The sequence below is a fragment of the Coenobita brevimanus genome, chromosome 51 (assembly GCF_032717465.1).
Source record: "Coenobita brevimanus isolate Jiangsu-jjx chromosome 51, ASM3271746v2, whole genome shotgun sequence".
NCBI lineage: Eukaryota > Metazoa > Arthropoda > Malacostraca > Decapoda > Coenobitidae > Coenobita > Coenobita brevimanus.
Window position 1 is genome coordinate 619,411 of NC_137004.1, and position 19,380 is coordinate 638,790.

Consider the following 19,380-nt stretch of genomic DNA (forward strand, 5'->3'; position numbering starts at 1 on the left):
TTACATGCTTCAGAGGTTATCGTAGAGAGCTGCAGACTTACCCACACCTTCGCCTCGCACTTCTAATAACACGGTTCTCACTGTGGTCATAAACGATATGTCATATTACATAGTTGTCGAACCTCGTCATCGGCACTTAAATGATTCATCAGATCAGAAGCTGGTATTCTACAGCTTAACGTTACGGGCTACAAGTTCAGTTTGTTTCTTTCACGAGAACTGTAATAGATATCTACCTAATTCCTTTTGCATTAAGTCGGGATAAGTCCAAGGAGTGACAGAACAATGCCAAACATATTTTGGTGATCGTGCACGATGCGATGACGCGAAATTACCGGAAATCGTGGCATGAGAAAATATGCGAATAATAATTTTTCGACTTTTTGGTCAGAATTGGTCATTGGGGGCTCAATAACGGTATGGAAAGGCAGATACTGGTATTTACAAACATTCTGTGACGGATAGGCTATTAGTCAGTCCCGCAAATTTCGACTGGAAGCATTAATATCTATCTATCTGTCCGTCTATGTATGAATGTTTGTGTGTGTGTGTGTGTGTGTGTGTGTGTGTGTGTGTGTGAACCTGCTGAGTTATTATGCTTGTACTTACACAGACTACACTTGGCAGGTATGTAGGTATGTGTGTTTGTGGATGGGTGGATGGATGTGGAAAAATAAGTCCACTGGGGGATAAGTCCATGGGTAGGTCCATGGTTGGAATGGGTCTGTAGAGGAAAAAAGGCCCAAGGGCGTATAAAGCCTTCGGGGAAATGGTCCCAGGTGGACATACAGGTATAATGAGTAAACACAGGTCCATGAATGAAGGGAGTCCATTTGGAGGAAATAGGTCTGTAAGGGAATTTGGTGTTTTACTGGGCAAAGAGTATAATTATGGTCATGACAAAAAAAGGCTCTTGGGTGATATAGCGCCAGAGGAAATAGGTGTATGGTGGACAACAGGTTTCCAACTGAAAACAGGTCCCTGGTGAAAACAGGTCCCTGGTGAAAACAGGTCCCTGGTGAAAACAGGTCCCTGGTGAAAATAGGTCCCTGGTGAAAATAGGTCCCTGGTGAAAATAGGTCCCTGGTGAAAACTGGTCCCAGGTGAAAACAGGTCCCAGGTGAAAATAGGTCCCTGGTGAAAACAGGTCCATGGAAAAAAATAAAAAAAGACCCATGAATACTATATGTTTGTCAGGGAAAATAGGTCTGAGGAGTGTTGCCTAAGGGTAAATAGTCCCATGGGGGATAACAGGTCCATGGGGACAGCTGGTCAATGTGGGAACAGGTCTTGAGGGCAAATTGGTGGGTAGAGGGTTGCCTCTTGGGGGGCTGAGGCAGCGGTGGCCGTATGTACTGGTTTATATAGTTTCATCAGCTGAGAAATGGCTAATAGTTTCAGTCCACTGTGTACCATTGGTGGAGGATTAGTGCCCCTCCCTGTAAAACAATTAACTCTAAGCCCTTGGCCACCCCGTTTGGGATAAATGGCGTCTGGCAATGAATGAATGAAAAAAATGTGTACCATTGTGAAGGCTTAAATGTACCGTACAGTACCACTACTGGTGTATAGTCTGGATCAAAAGTTGTATTAGAGTGTCTATGGTGGAGGAAGTAAAGGCGAGATCAATAGCTGTGTCGGAGAGGCGGTGGTGGAACAATTGACGTCCTTCCGTTACTACTGGCTCTCGTGACATACCTTTTGATCCCAGCTGTACCTCCATCTGGCACAGTTATCTACCCCGATAGCATCTCCATCTGACACAGCTGTTGACACCGACTGTACATGTACTGCTGGCTGGGAATCCCTGATTTACTTTTAAATCCGTTTACTTCCATGAATGTCAGTCATGATTACAATGAGTAAATCCGTGCAACATATAAAGTAAGAGGATCGACAGTAATTTCATGTTCTTTCTCCAGCCCTCCTTCCCTCGCGATCTAAGTGAACCGGCACCGTCTTCTCTCAGTGTTCCTGAATGCTACCTTCTACGCTTTGTCGCCAGTGACATTCCCCTCACACCCATTCCCTCTTACTTGTGTCCTTCCTTTCTTTCACTTAGTATCCCGCTCACCAGGTACTAAATTTTTCTGTCCTCGGATTTGGCCTTGTACTGCCGACAAAGTTTATTAACATATATACCAATTATTTTTCATTTCCTCTGAACTTCTGTATTCGCCCAATTTTAATCTTATTTTGTCCAAAACTTACTGGGAGTTTGGAACAGTGAATCCTCGTGAAAGGACGACATTTAAGAGCTTCCTCTCAGTAGAATTACGCAGGTCTGCAAAATGTAACATGCCGTAGGTTGTTTATGTGATTTTTGCTTGATTATTTTTTTTTGGTTTCTGATTCCAAATGTCACACTAGAAGTCTACAGCGTCACTGTTGCCACTGATTTCTTGGCCAGAGCTGCAATGTATGTTTTCAAGGTTCTCAGGTGGTACTGGGACGGGTATATCTTGTCTATGAGCAACAGGCTGTGAGGCAGATGGGATGTTTGGATAGAGAATTTATTTCCTATTCTTAGTGTTGTATCACTGAACATTACATATACAAAACTTACAGTCATCACTGAGATTCTTCGGCTCCCTTCAGATCATTGGAGCACCAAAGCGATTTTTTTTTTCTTGTTCCTTTTTTCCATTGCCTTAGTTCTTCAGCGCAAATAGAGTAGACCATGATTTGTCTTGGTCTCCAAGTTTCACTCCAAGGTATGCATAATACCTTTTTTTTTTCTCTCAAAAAATCTGTAATATTTCGCTGTTGTTTCCTTATGACAAATTCACCACAGATGTAACAGAAACTGTCCGGACAATTAACACAGCCTCGTTTAGCCATTGCCAGATAAACTACACCCGACTGTGAAACCTATATTAATGTCGAATGAACTCCTCTACAAAAATTAAACTCTTACAATGCACATCAGGACAGCACTAACGCTGGTCATACTTTTACAATGTAGGCTACTCCAAACAGCACTGAGGCAAGATGAAAATGGTATACTTTTTTGTTTCCTCTTCCAAACCTCCTTCTCACCTATTGATAGTCATGTTCAGTCCTGTTACCAATCAAATAAAAGTGCCAGATTCACATTTACAGTAGATCTGCAACTGAGTGAGACAAACTGGCTATACTACCTTGTAAGACTTAAGTAGGCTAGAATCTTATCAGCTTAAAGCTTTCTGTTCACTATGAATTTAATATATTGTTAAAAAACTGTATGTGATACAAATGTATATTTTAAACCCAGCGTATGGAAATTGATAAGAAACAGATAAATCTTAAACAATTTCTATTGTTGCAGACTTGTGTTATTATCTCTCTGACTGAAATGTTTTGTCAAGACAAGTGAGCCATGAATATTCTCTCTGATCAGGCTGTGGTGTTTCGTAACTGACCGTGTGCGAAATACAATAAAACAATATCGAAGAAGTCATGCCGATTATTGATAAAGAATGTGACAGGCCGGCCGGATCCACACATTGTCAGCGGTCTTAGTCGTTAAGCACTAAATGTATTCTATTAGTATTCAGGATGACATAATTAGAAACAAATTACTCTGGTGGCCAATTCAGGCCCCTTTAGGCTCATTCAGGCTTCAATTCCAGCTCAGTCGGGTCAATCCAGGTCCATTGAAATCACATCAGGTAGGTTACTGTTGCATCCATTTAAGGTCACCTCATACACGTCTCGTTTCGGACATGTTCCGACCCATCCAGAACAATTCAAGCAAGTTTCTGTCAGTTTAAGTGCGCTGAAGTTAATTCGGGTCCATTTAGGACTCTTTAACTAGTCATCTGCAATAACACTCATATATGATCGAATTAATCAAATCAGTAACTAAATCAACATTCCAGCAGTCAGCCCAGACACACCTGCTGCCTTCCCCAGCTGCGTCGTGCCTCTTGCCCTGTTCGCAGTAGCAGATCAATCAAGGGTCAAACACTGGATCTGGTGACTCAGAACCTTCCTTGTTCCAATCAAATTTTTCATTCAGCAACCAGTTTAATGCTCTCTCCAGGCGTCTTTAATATGCTCACTGTCTACCACTACCTTTCCATCATCTTTCTTCACACATTGCTCACCTATGATATCCCTGTGTTCTCTCTTCAACTGTTTTGCCATCTTAAACATCATATTCTTTCTTTCGGTACTGTTAATGCTATCCAGTAAAAGTTTCTGACACTCAGATCTTACCCTTTGTACCTCCTTTCTGGCCCTAAGCTTAGCAGCCAAGTATTCCTCTCTATTACCACCCAATTCCATTCCTGGAAAAGTAGGTTAATTATGGCTAATTATGGTTATGGTTAAGATAAGTTAACTAACCCTTAGTCTAAATTAACCTAACTTACCTAGCCTTAACTTTACCTAGATTATTCCAGCCTAACCCAACCTCAGACTAATTAACCCAGCCCAGTTTAACCTTTTTTCAGAAACTGGCTAGTCATTTCATTCTAATTTCAGTCTGCATGTAACATACGATTATCCTGTCCGTAATATGTGGAGGTGAAAGGTGGTAGGTGGTGGCGACCATCATCCACTCACTTGATGTAGTGCTGCCTACTTCTTCCCTAGCCTTTATGATTCTTTTTCTGTGCCAGCCCTCCTCTCTTCCTATTTCTCCCATCTTTCCTGTCACTTCTTATTGCTTTTCTTTACAGGTGGCATTACATTGAGTGACAAGCCAAATGGTTTCCTGTAAGCCAAGAAACCATTTACAACGCTGGGTGGTAACCATATAACCAAACCATACGTGCCCCCTACGTGTCAACAAGTGGGTTGGTGAAGGGTTAGTGCCCCTCCCCGTAAAACAAATAACTCAAAGTCAAGTGGCAACATGCAACATAATGTTTGCACAACATTGCAGATTCAAAACAATCATTTCTTTCCTGCTCAGTTACTCAGTACTTCTCATTCACGTAGAGATAAGTCTTCCTCGGCAGCCACGGCCGCCAGGGGGCAGTTGGCCGATGGCTCCACATCCAAATTTGTTCATAATATATTGGTCTACCTCTGTGCCAAAATTGGTGCTTTTATCAAAAAATGCACAATAGGTTTAAATATCGTAGGTAAACCGCACTGCTATTACGGGATTATGGCGTCTGGCAATAGAGAGATAGATGAAATGGGGCAACAAGTATCCGTAGAGTTTATTAAATTTTGCAGACAGCTGTTAGTTCTGGAAATATTTTTATCTTCACACGTGCTTGTGACGCAAGAGCGAATGTTATGTTTTGCCCGACGTGTGTGTGTGTGTGTGTGTGTGTAAAGATAATAACTCAGGCAGTTTTTAAGTTGATTTTAGGCAAATTTGATGGGGGGGGGGTGACGGACAGCCAGAGGGTAAACCTATTCTTTTTGAGAACAGTAGGTCAAAGATGAAGGTCACAGACTTAGGTCAAACACTGACATAGGAAAATTGAATTTAAATTTTTTAAAATCAAATTTTGACCGTACGGCAAGAATGAAGGTATTCCAATTTGAGAACAATCAATTGAAGATCAAGGTTACAGGGTAAGGTAAATTTTCGATCCATTTGTTTGTGAAGAAAATGACTCAGACAGTTTTGATTTAATTTAGAATAAATTTGATGGAAGGGTTGGGGTTCAACGAAAAAGCAGACCTATAATCTTTGAGAGCAATAAGACAGAGGTCAAGGTCACGTAGCAATATCAACTTAAAAGTTTTTACTCCACTCAGACCAAACTTTGTGAATGGTTTGAGAAAGTGACACAAATAAAATGATTCAGCTTTGATAATAGTCAGTAAAGGTCGAGCTCAGAGGGCATGGGCAATTCCCAAGGTCACAGCGCAAGGTCTGTTCGTGCAAGTTTGATCTTATTTGAACCAAATCTGGTGGAAGTGTTAGGGGTCAGACAAGAATGAATGGATTTGAGAACAAAAGGTCAAGGTCACATAGCAAGGTCAAAGCTCGACCTGTGTGTTTGCGTCGAGCAAAATAACCATAACAGTTTTGATGTAGTGCTGCCTACTTCTTCCTTAGCCTTTATCATTCTTTTTCTGTGCCTGCCCTCCTCTCTTCCTATTTCTCCCATCTTTCCTGTCACTTCTTATTGCTTTTCTTTCCTTTACAGGTGGCTTTACATTGAGTGACAAGCCAAATGGTTTCCTGTAAGCCAAGAAACCATTTACAACGCTGGGTGGCAACCATATAACCAAACCATACGTGCTCCCTACGTGTCAACAAGTGCGTTGGTGGAGGGTTAATGCCCCTCCCCGGAAAACAAATAACTCATGGTCAAATGGCCACCCCTTATGGGATTATGGCGTCTGGCAATAGAAAGATAGATAGATTAATAGATAGTTTTGATGTTCTTTGGATCAAAGTTGGTTGATGGGGTCGACCTATTGTTTCTGGGTTTGATACGTCAAATGTCAAAGTCACACGGCAAGGTCAATGTAATAGTTTTCATCCGATTTAGATTAAACTTTGTGGAAAGGTTCATGTTGAAATAAAGATAAAGGCTCGAATTTGAGAGCAATCAGTTTAATGTCAGTATCACAATGAAAGATAAAATGTCTCTGGACAAAGGCAGTTAAAACAATTTTGATCCGATTTGAACCAAACTTGGTGGAAGAGTGAAGAGTTAGGCAGGAATGAAGTCTTTCCATTTTGAATTTAAGCCATCGAAGGTAAGGTCAAGTATTCGGCCTTCAGACCAGTTGGTGAGCTAGGGTGCAGCTCTCTTTACCGCTCCTCGTCATGTATGTTGGTGGAGAGCATCATCCACTTTTTTGGTAATGCCGGGAATTGTTAGTTTTATTATAAGTTAAAATATACGCGTCTTGCGATTATGAAAAATTTGGTCTCAAACCACCAAGTGACTGTTTTCCTCTTTTCCCTAGTTTTATCCTTCAAAGTGATCAGGATAATTTGTAGCTTGGCGGTATGCTAGTTCAGTACAACCTCCTCATAACTAAAAAAAAAAAAAAAAAAATAAAAAAAAAAAATAAAGAGGTTAGGGTATCAACAGTGAGTGATTATATATGCTTTTCAAACTGTAACGTTCTCGACCCCCCCTGTAAACTTTTCTGTCTTGATTTCACAGTTAAGCGAATTAATGGCGTTGAAAAGTTCGATTTACATACTCTAATTGAATTTATTGTGAGGTTAAAGCAATTTCCACGAAACTGGGACTCTGTGCAGATGCACGAAGAGAATTCTGGTCAAAACTGTTATATTCTCACAATAACACCGTCTAAGTGAAGATACTAAGTTTTTCATGTGGTTTGACAGGGGAAAATGTACTATAGGATTATCGTTACAGGTAGTTTACTGTCTCTTATTTAATTAATATGTTAGAGATGGCCTTTTTGTTCTACGCCGTTGCCTGCCGTGGCCAATCTGTTATGGCATTTCTGAGCGTCTTCAAAACCAGTGACGTATGATTTTTACGAAATTCTTCTCAAGCCTCACGATTTCTCTGTTCTAAGCATGGATATCTTTGTGAAGCTACTTATTTCATTCTCCCTTCATACTCTCTTGACGCTTCATACCCTAACCCTTTCACTGCCTACGAAGGGCTGTGGGCCTGACACTCCATAGGCTACTGTCTCTAGAGGATGTTCTTTAGATCTTGTCGAAAACGATTAATTTTCTCTAATATCGAGAAATACGTGTGACAAACACCTTAAAAAAAATAAATAAATAAATAATACGGGGTCAACTTTGAAAGAGAGTTGAAAACCTACAATCTTGACTGAGAAATCTCGATACCTTCTTTCCGTTGAGTATACTGACAAAGCCAGTAAACGGACGCCAACGACATTCTCCCAGATAGTTGTCCAAAGACGCAAGCGGCAGTAAACAAAAGAGTCACAGTGACACCGGTTGACAAAACTACTGAAAAAAGTAGATATTTCGTTCGTCACCAGAATGATTTTCAGAGAGGAACGTAAAAACCTCAGGGGCACAGAGACAAAATAATTCCATTTGTCAGAATATGCATTGCCTTCATCCTATTTCCACTGCCATTACCCTCACCCTTCTTCGTTGCCCTCATTCTGTTATACATCCTCAATTGTTTCACTGCCCTTACCTTCACCCTGTTTCACTGCCCTCATCCTGTTTCACTCCCACTCCGTTTCACTGCCTTAATCCTCACCCTATTTGCTGCCGTCATACTGTTTTATTGTCGTAACTCTCAGTATATTTCTGCCATTATTCTTACCCTGTTTTGCTGCCATTACCCTCATCCTGTATCAGTGCCCTCATCCTTATCTTGTTTCACTCTTCTTGCTTTCTCGGTTTCAGTGGTGTCTTTCGGTTTCGCAACGTTCACTCGCTTTGTTTCGCTGCCTTCACTCTCACCGTTTCACTGCCCTCACCCTCTCCATGCTTCACTAGTTTCACCCTCACCTTGTTGTACTGACCTTACCCTCACCCTGTTACACTGTCCTCATCATCATCTATATTTAGTCTTCGCTTGTTTCACTGACCTTACTGTCACACTCCATCACTGTCTTCAGCCTCACCACGTTTCGCTGCTCCAACTGACCATGTCTCTCTGCCCTCACCTACAAACTGTTTCACCACCTTCACTCACGCTGTTTCACTGTATATACTCGTACCCCGTTTCACTGCCCCCACCCTGTTTCAGCATCACCCTCTTGTCTGTCACTTTTCCTTTCTTTTCGTTTTCTCCTTTAATATCTTTTACCCTCCCCTCCCCTCTCTCTCTCTCCCGTACGGACTCAGTTCCACAACAATTTTCTCACACTCGGAGGCGGATGTGACGTTTTAAGTACTCTTAAAACATGATCGTTAAATGGGTCTCCCCTTTCCCTCTCAATCAGCCCCTCCCTTCTCCCCTTCCTCTCTCTCTCTCTCTCTCTCTCTCTCTCTCAAGGACATTTAATAATGTGGAGAAATAGTATACGAATAAAATTTTCTGAAAAACATGTAGGAAAATTTACAGTCTGTTTGAAATTTGACATTAGTATGGAGTATATGGAGCAGAAACTTTCTTTACAGTTGCTCAACTCTTTCAGGATGGCATAATGGTCTTGAACTAAGAGGCCAACTTGTATACAGTATCCCGATTTGCTTCAGTTTATTTGGAATCCACTTTACTCTTCGTTCATAAAGTTGTAATACAAGGATCTAAATGATGCAGTAGTTGTCTGCTGTCAGAATGGACGCGAGCTTGATCTCAGGTTGGGGCAGTAAACTGTTTAATGAATCGAGTTTCGCTGAAATCACATTTACTGATCTACAACATTCGCAAACATGTTATGAAAACACGCCTGCTATTACAAGCGAGCCATCACACCTGTCCTGAATGAGACAGCCCTAGCATGCTTGCAACATCAACAGGGGGGTATAAGCGCCGATTGGGTGATATTTGAAAAATTGTGGCACTTAATAGAATATTATCGAACAGTATTATGCCCAGAGGTGGGCACAAAAAAAGGTCAGTGCATGACGATTGGTTTTACGACGTGCGGTCTTGTTGGTAAGGTTTGCTACCAGCTTATTTTTATTATCATATTTTAAATTATTGAGAATGAAAAAACAAAAAACAAACACGAGAGTCGCTATGAAGCCAGCGGAAAAGAAAAGCACAATCAACAGTTTCTAACCAGATTCTGTGATATTTTAGCTAGATTAAGTGTCATTTTTGTTGTGTGCTACCTTATTCTGCTTTAAATCTATACTAATTCTAAAGCCGTTCCAAGTTCATGAATATGTTTATACACTCTCGAGATTCGCGAAGAAATAAATAAGAAAATGCGATACCAAGGAACGAAACAGTGCCCTGATTAGGTTCTGCCGTCTGCTTGCGACGCCCTGTCTTGGGGGAAACCAGACTGGCATCAGCCCCCTCAGTTTGCCTTCACTGAGTCAGTCACGGTTCACTTTCCATGCATTCCAGACTAAATTCTATTCACCCTTTATCGCCATATAATGCACTGATTTAGAGCCTGGGATTGTATATGACTTGAGTTTGAGACAGAGCACAGGCCTGGTGTGTCAGGGCCTAGCGACACCCTATAGCAGTGTCATAGCGGGAGGTTTGGGTAGTGGATGAATTCTTGGGATTGATTTGAATGATGGTGGTATCAGTGGTAGATCTGCATGGTGGCAGCATTATAGCATTAGATTAGAATGATGGCAGTATTAATGTAGTAGACTTGACGGTAGCAGTAGTATAGTAGTAGATTTGAGTGGTGGCAGTATTGCAGTGGTAGATTTGAATGGTGCCAGTATTACAGTAGTAGATTTGAAAGATGCCAGTAGTATAGTGGTAGATTAACACTATTCCAGTGATAGATTTTTACTGTGGCAGTAGTACAGTAGTAGATTGGAATGGTGGCAGTATTACAGTGGTAGATTTGAATGGTGTCGGGATATTTGTTTTTAATTTAGATGGCCGTGACATTATAGTAGTTGCTTTCAGTATCGGCAGCATTACAGTTAAATCTGAACAGTGACGGTATAATATTACAGGCAGTAAACATTTCTGTCTTAGTCCATCCATTTTCATATAATAGGCGATTATTTTGTGTGTTCCTCCGGCATTTTACTTAGCTGGGGAATGGTGGGTGGGGCAGAGCATATTTCATTACTAATCTCTCTCCAAAATTGTCTGAGAGTTGTCTTTCTTTAACCCTGTGAGTCCCCAGGCGATTGTATTAGCGTTTGGATAGTCTTTTCAAACTGGAATGGTTAATATAGCTTGAACTAATCCCTCACTACTAGAGACCCTCCTTAAGTTGAATAAAATAGTCTCCGTACTGAAGAAGCTACCATTTGAAGCCGAGTAAATTCAGTTGGATCAATAGGTCTGTGGTATCTGTATATCTGTGTACGTAACCATGTAATTCTCTCTCTCTCTCTCTCTTTCTCTTGTTTCCCGACCCTCACTCCTATATCTGATACGGGCGCCGGTCATTGTTAGGAGATGATGGTGGTGGATGGGTAGGGTGGGTTGAGGCAGGACACAGGGAGAGCGAGGGAAGAATGGGTTAACAGAATAAGCGGCAGGGGAGAGGAACAGAATAGATATTGACTGAGGACAGTGGTGACTAGGCACTCAGACCTGTGAGTTACACACAAAAATTTTTGGTATATTCGAACGTCACAAGGTAGGGAAAGCAGAGTACAAGAATTAGTTTATTTTAACGTTTGTCTGTTGGCAGGACTGCTCAAAAACTAAAAGAGAGATCTGGACCAATTTTGGTGGGTAGAGAGCCCATGTCCCAGGAAACAATCGATTAAGTTCTGGGACCGATCCGGATCGTATTACAGATTCTGGATCCGGAGAACACTTTTTTGTGAAACCCTAGTGATGAGAAAGCCTAAATCTTTAATAAAAGCGGTACGGAAATTACTTCGCCATTGCTGGAGAGATGCGCGTCACTCAGTGCCCCTCTAGTACTTACATATAAATGTTTACATGTCTGAACACACGTGAAAAAAAAAATACTGGCCCCAACATTGTGTTAAAAAGGAACACAGAATAAATCTATGCTATGATCTTAAAATCGACAAAGCTAATAAACAAATTGCTATAGCCTACAGTAAGACCTAATGAACCCAATAGCTAAACTTAACTATAGAGTCCCAGGTGGCTTACACTAAAGGGTGAAATACCTCAACCAACAGAACCTCATCGACAGCGGATGTGTAATGCATTTCTGCATTACACACCTGCACTCATCACTTGCTGATTCCGTCGAGGCACATGTGTTAATATAGGGAACATCAATATATGAGAGCCAGATGAGGCAGGAACTGTTCCATATACGCCAACTGTCGATTCAAATTAAGAAAATTTATACCAACGAAGGTAAAACTTATAAAGATGTACACGAGGAAATAAAACTCTACACACATCAGAACGAGAGGACCTAGGTGTGATTGTCAATAACAGACTATCTCCGGCTGACCACATCAGTGAGACGGTACGGAACATGTATACACTGCTTGCAAATATGAGAATAGCATTCACATACATAAATGAAGACATGCTAAGAAGGATAATAACATCATTCACCAGACCAACCCTGGAGTATGCATCAGTAGTCTGGAGTCCTCATCTCAAAAAACACATAGACAAGATTGAAAAAGTTCAAAGGGCAGCTACAAGATGGGTACCAAGCTTAAGGGATCTAAGCTACGAAGAAAGACTAAATAAACTGAATCTACCAACACTACAGGAGAGAAGGAGAAGAGGTGACATGATAATGCTATATAAATGTATGTCAGGGAAGGAGAAAATAGACATAAACGATTACTTAACGTATGGGGAAGCATCAGCAAGAGGACACTGCAAAAAACTGCATAGGAAGGGAGGTGATAAAGACGTAAGGAAATTTAGTTTCCCAAATAGAGCAATTGATCAGTGGAATGCACTACCGAATGAAATAGTGTGTGCCAAAACAATTCACAAATTCAAGGATATGTACGATAAATATGGTTTAAGACACGGGACAGTACGAGCTTGACTCATTCCTGTAAAAATACAATTAGGTAAGAACACACACACACACACACACACACACACACACACACACACACACACACACACACACACACACACACACACACACACACACACACACACACACACACACACACACACACACACACACACACACACACACACACACACACACACCGACTCATTCACTCACTCTGTCTTATTGTCCCTCTCCTTCCCTCCCTTCCTCCTCCTCCTCCTCCTTCTCCCCTCTCTCTCTCTCTCTCTCTCTCTGTCTCTGTCTCTGTCTCTCTCTCTCATTTTCCCCCTTTCCGTTTCCCGTCTCTCTCAGTCAGCCTCTCGCTCCATGTCTCCCTTTCTTCATTTTCCTTATTCTCCCTGTCCCTCATTCACTTTGTCTCTGTCCCTCTCCCTCTCATTCTCTTAGCTATCCCGTTTGGGGTGGCCACAAACAAATCGCCTCCAAGTCGCCCAGTCCCTCGCCATTTCACTGCCCTGCTCCCAACTCACACCTCCCTCTCTCATATACTGTACCTCTCCATCCCATCCCTCCACCTCATCCTCGGCCTCCCCCTCCCTCTTCCCCCCTCCACCTCACTCACATACACTCTCTTCGTCAGTCTCTCACCCTCCATCCTCTCCATATGGCCAAGCCACCTCAGTGTATTCCTCATAACGCTTCCTATCACATCCACATCCACACCACAACGCTCCCTTATATCCTCATTCGTCAGCCTGTCTCTCCATGTGACTCCACAGGCTCCTCCTAAATAACTCATTTCCACTGCTCTCACTCTTGACTTGTCCTTCCAACAACGTCCAAGCTTCACTTCCATACGTTAGAGTTGGTATCACAATAGTGTCATGTAGTAACTTTTTCACTTCCATGCTCACTTCCCTGTTTCTTACCACTGCTTTCAAAGAACCAGCAACCTTTCTTCCCTGCTGTACCCTTTCAAGCACTTCACCCTCCAAACCTTCATCCTTACTCATCACACTACCCAAGTACTTAAACGTACTCACATTTTCCAATTCCTCACCATCCAACCTCGCTGTACATTCACTGACTTCACCTCTCTCAAAGACCATCACTTTACTCTTCCCTACATTCACCTTTAGATTCCGTTTCTTACACACTCTCCCAAACTCATCCACCAAGCCTTGCAGCTCCCCTTCGTCTTCACTCAACAACACAGTATCATCTGCAAACAACAGTACAGGGAGTTTCCAAACATTATCCTCTCTCACCAGGGCCACTCCAACATCCACTACCCTACCTTGTACCTCTTTTATTACCCCATCCATGTACAGATTGAACCGCCATGGAGACATGACACATCCCTGTTTCAACCCAACTTTCAAGGAGAATAATTCACTTAGTTCACCATCCACACGCACTGCAGCCTTCGCACCATCAAACATACTCTTCACAGCATTCAACAACTTCCCATCTACTCCATATATTCTTAATACTTTCCACAATCCTTGTCTATCCACCCTGTCATATGCTTTCTCCAAATCCATGAAAACCGCATACAACTTCTTTCCCTTCTCTAGAAACTTTTCCACTAAAGATCTAAGAATGAATATCTGATCTACACAGCCTCTTCCCTTCCTAAAGCCTCCCTGTTCTTCTCCAACTAATTTCTCTGTTCTTTCTCTAACTCTGTCAATAAGTATCCTACCATATACTTTTCCTATTATGCTAAGAAGACAAATGCCCCTATGATTACCACACACTTCTTTTTCCCCTTTTCCTTTGTACAAGGGAATAATTATACCTGACTTCCAATCCTCCGGGACTCTACCTTCCTCCCAGGCCAGTATGCACATCTTCCACATCCATTCTACTACTATCTCTCCCCCATACTTCAGCATTTCACCATACACTCCATCAATTCCTGGGGCTTTCCCCGATTTAACTTTCTTCATTGCTTCCACAACTTCTATTCTACTGATTTCTTCCTGTCTTCTCACTTCCCTTCCAGCTGAGGGCGCATATGATTTAAAAGAGTCATATGCGCCCTCAGCTGGAATACTGCTCACCCTTGTGGAGTTGATGTGGATATTGCACTACAAGAACTGGACAAAATTCAGAACAAAAAAGCTATGAGAAAAATTAATAACCTGCCTTTACACATGAACTACCTCCCGGACAAGGAACTTGGAATGATGCCTCCCTTGCATTTTACAGATATCCTTATGGCAAATGCTTAGACAAAGTTGCATCCATGGCGTCACCTCTCCACACCTTCCCCCGTGCTGTTCGAGCGTTCGGTACAGCATTATTTGACTGTTACACTGCCATATTGCAGAACTTCTACCTATCAGAACTGGTTTATTCCTTCTAATTCCGGGATTCTCTTTGCAGTTCACTTCCCCTGATTAGTTTCCCCCCAAACTTCAGCCTACAGTAGTTCAACTGTTATAGATTTTTTATGAATGGAGAGAATTCGATTTTTTTTTAATTTAAGTTTTTCCTTTCTTCTATTCATCTTCTATATCTGTCTATCAACATGTCTATCTATCTATCTATCTATCTATGTCTAGAGTATCTGTGTCAGTCTCTCTCTCTATCTATCTACTTATCTATTAACCTATCTATCTATCATATACAGTTCATCTACATCTGTATTTATATCTATATCTATCTATCTATCTATCTGTATATGTTTATCTATTTCTATATATCTAGAGTATCTGTCTGTCAATTTATCAATCTATCTATCTATCTCTCTCTCTCTATATATATATGGACCCTCTGTGGTACAGTGGTAGAGTGTGCGTTTCGTACACGGGTGGACCAGGGTTCGCGCCCCGCCAGGGTAATAAACTTTGGGAGTGTTCACCCGGCCACGTAGTGCATTGGCGGACACAAGGGGTGCTGTGGTTGAACCAGTGTTGCTTACTGTAAACTATGCTTGCAACCAGTCGGCTTGCTCGGGCCGATTACACTTGGTTCACAGACTACACGTGTAACACATCCAAAGCCACTACAGTTACACTTACAAGCACTTCTCACCCTACATACAATCTCTACCAGACAGCCTAAGCCACTTGGTAGAGATACATTGGCTGTATCGTCCCTACTTCGGTCGGGATAGGCCGGTCCTGCAGTGGACACTCAAACGGCTGCTGCTGCTGCTGATATATATATATATATATATATTAGGCTTCTTTGTTTATAATTATGTGACAGAAAAATGAGGGTCTAAATAAGAGGCAGCATAATCACTGAAGATTTTAATAACTGTATTAAGTGTTTTGTTTTCATGCAGGGCGAGGGTGGAAGGAAAAATCGAGGTGAATCTACAGGACATTCTGAGATTAAACGAGTACGACGGCGCCCTCAGGCCACAGTCACAGTCAGGTGGGTCACATGCACTTTCCTGCCACGTAATCCAGGCTCACCTGTATGTCATGCTTTTTATGTCTGTGTGGAAGGCGTAATTTTACCTAGTCAGTAGGCTAATCATATTTTCCCGTATAGTTTTTCCAGTGGTTCACGCCTTTTTAATTCTTAAATTTGTAGAGTCCCTGGTGGTCTTGTGTTTCGAACTCTTTCATAGTAATCTTCTGTATTGTACCTTCTGTGTACACAGGCTTATGCAAGAATTTAGTATAGCTTCGTGACGTACAACCAATGGCCACTTTGCCTACCCAATCCCTTTTCTCAGGTCTCCCTCTCCTTTGCGTCAAATTATTCCTTCCCGGACCCCCAAGTACAGCAGAGTGGTGTTGATGATACTTAACTAAAACTTCAGTATAGCTGGGGTTATGAACTTTAATCAGCACTATCTTTGCTAAGCGAGCTTTACATCTACCGATGTTAACAATGCAACAAACAGCGTTTCGACGGCAATGACAGCGTCATCCACGCAGAGGGCATAGAGAAAAAATATTCAAGGAAATATGAAGCAGTGATGCAATAGTACTTGCAGAATAAGCGCAAAATAAAAACTTGCATTTTGAGGAAGACTGGATGTACAACAGTGCACGAAAGCACAGGAGTTATGTTGGTTGAGAGAAGTGTTGTGCCGGCCAATGCTCCCCGTCACCTGAAGCGCCCGCGGCGAGGAAAGGTTGCCCAGGAATGCAGCTGGTGAGGTGAGGACGCAACTCAGCCTACAAGAACAGGCCACCCCCCTGCCTGCCGTGTGTGCCCCACGTAACCCAGTGCAACATTGAATATTCCCTCTCTTACAGTTAGTCTGCACTTCCCGGTTATAATTACACACACAATCAGAACTTTCCTGATTGTTATTACCTCCACCAAGGAGGTTATGTTTTACCGCACGTTGGTTTGCTTGTTTGTCTGTTTGTTGGCATGATTGCTCAGAAAGTTATGAACCAATTTTGATGGAATTTTGTTGAAGGGAGGGCCATGGGCCAAGGAAGAAATGATAACATTTTAGGCCGGACCCCAGTCTGGATCTGGAGTATCCCGCACAATATCTCCAAAAATTCTCTGTAAATTTCAATAGATTTTGTGGAAAGGTGGGCCATGGACCAAGAAAGAATTGATTATATTTTGGGGCAGATCCGGATCCCATATCCACGGATACGGATCGGGATCCTTTTTAATGGCAATGGCATTGGCGGAGGTTTGCGTTCTCTGAGTGTTATCTAGTTGTATGTATACCACACATTCCCTTTGAATGATACTCACTCCCTCAGTCAGTAGTGTATGTATTATATTTACTCCCTTAGTTTATACCTGAAAACTCAGGACGTCCCAAATAAGCAGTGTGTGACAGCAGCTTGTTCTAATGCTGTCCACAACGAGGAGAAGGCCTATAAAAGGTGCAGGAACCATCCCACCCCTGAATCTCATCTTTGTACGTTTCTGCCAGGAATCGTGCTAAGTCTGTTCTTCGCTCTGTTAAAAAAAAAAAAAAAAAATCTATCTATCTATCTATCTATTGCCAGACGCCTCAATCCCGTTTGGGGTGGCCACAAACAAATCGCCTCCAAGTCGCCCTGTCCCCCGCCATTTCACTCCCTTGCTCCCAACTCACACCCCCCTCTCTCATATCGTTCGTGCTAAATGCTCTCAACTCTCCAACTCGAATTCTTGCCTCTCCTTCCGGCACCTTGACAAAAACCTTTCTAACAACTTTACCTCATCATCCTTCCTCTCAGTTTTCCATTCTGATGGCTCTATAGCTATTATTTCTACTGATAAAACAGAAATCTTCGATCAGATTTTCTCCTCCAATTCCACCTTAGACGATTCCGGTGCTGTTCCTCCAACACTTCCCCTTTCTGACTTTCTCATGGCTGACTTTAATGTTAAAATGTTTTTAATTGATATATTTTCCTGACATCATTGACCTCAATACTAACAGGGCATACGGGCCTGATGGGGTCCCTCCTGTTGTCCTCAAGAACTGTGCTTCTGTGCTTGCACCCTGCCTAGGTGATTCTTTCGTCCTTGTCTGTCAGCTTGTACCTTTCCTTCTTGCTGGAAGTTTGCTCTCATTCAGCCAGTCCCAAAGAAGGGTGACCATTCCTATCTATCTATCTATTGCCTGACGCCATAATCTCGTAAGGGGTGGCCATTTGACTTTGAGTTATTTGTTTTACGGGGAGGGGCACTAACCCTCCACCAACCCTCTTGTTGACACGTAGGGAGCACGTATGGTTTGGTTATATGGTTACCAACCAGCGTTGTAAATGGTTTCTTGGCTTACAGGAAACCATTAGGCTTGTCATTTAATGTAAAGCCACCTGTAAAGGAAAGAAAAGCAATAAGAAGTGACAGGAAAGATGGGAGAAATAGGAAGAGAGGAGGGCAGGCACAGAAAAAGAATGATAAAGGCTAAGGAAGAAGTAGGCAGTACTACATCAAGTGAGTGGATGATGGTCGCCACCACCTGCCACAATGACCATTCCCAGCTCCCTAAATATCCTCCAGTTCCTTTAACATCCTTTATTTCAAAAGTTTTTGAATCTATTCTTAACAGTCAAAATTTAAAGCACCTTGCCTATCACATTCTTGTTTCTGATCGTCAGTATGGGTTACGTCAGGGACGCTTCACTGGCAGTCTTCTTACCTACATTTCAGACTTCTGGTCATCCTCCTTTCGGGACTTTGGTGAAAGCTTTGCCATTGCACTTGATGTCTCAAAGGCTTTCGATCGAGTCTGGCATAAATCTTTAATTTCTAGACTGCCCTCCTATGGTTTTTATCCTTCTATCTGTGCCTTCATCTCTAGCCTCCTTTCTGGTCGTTCTAGAGCTGCTGTTGTAGACGGCCACCGTTCTTCCCCTAAAGCTATTAATAGTAGTGTTCCTCAGGGCTCTGTCCCATCACCACCTCTCTTCCTTCAATTCATCAGTGACCTTCTAAGCTGTATATCTAACCCTATCCATTCATATGCTGATCACTCCACCCTTCACCTTTCCATTCACTTCCTGCAGCGTTCATCTATCAGCAGTTACTTCAGCAAACAAGGGATGAGGCTACGGCACACCAAATGTCTGACTTGGCTTTTATCTCTGATTGAGATGAAAGTTTTTTTTTTTTCTTAAGCATCAAAAGCTCAGTCCTTACATCTTTCAGCCTGACAAAATCTTCCGCAGGGGTATCCTATAATTTTTAACAAGATCCAGCTCACTCCTGCATCATCTTTTAACATGTTTGGGGTTTTATTCTCTCGGGATTTATCTTGGAAAGATCATATTACCCCCCTTTGAAAATCTGATTCCACGAGATCAGGTGTGCCAAGCCGACTCCGTACCTTCTTTACCCCTGCACAGATGTTGACTTTATACACGGGTTTTATTTTCCCCTGTGTAGCGTACAACTCTCATGTGTAGGAAGGTTCCTCACATACATGGCCTATCATCTTTTGTTCCACTAATTTTCCCATATCTCACCAACAGAGAGATGAGAGTAAAAGTAGAT

The 19,380-nt window shown here is 42.2% G+C and overlaps 1 protein-coding gene across 2 annotated transcripts in view; it reads left to right on the forward strand.

Annotated features, from left to right (window-relative positions):
• LOC145399965 (glycine receptor subunit alpha-3-like) overlaps positions 1–19,380 on the forward strand; it is a 74,813-nt gene that overhangs the window by 21,964 nt on the left and 33,469 nt on the right. For both annotated transcript variants that reach the window (XM_080272459.1, XM_080272460.1), the window contains exon 2: positions 15,749–15,840. In XM_080272459.1, coding sequence (XP_080128585.1) covers positions 15,749–15,840 — 92 coding nt within the window. The remainder of the gene's footprint in view (positions 1–15,748; positions 15,841–19,380) is intronic.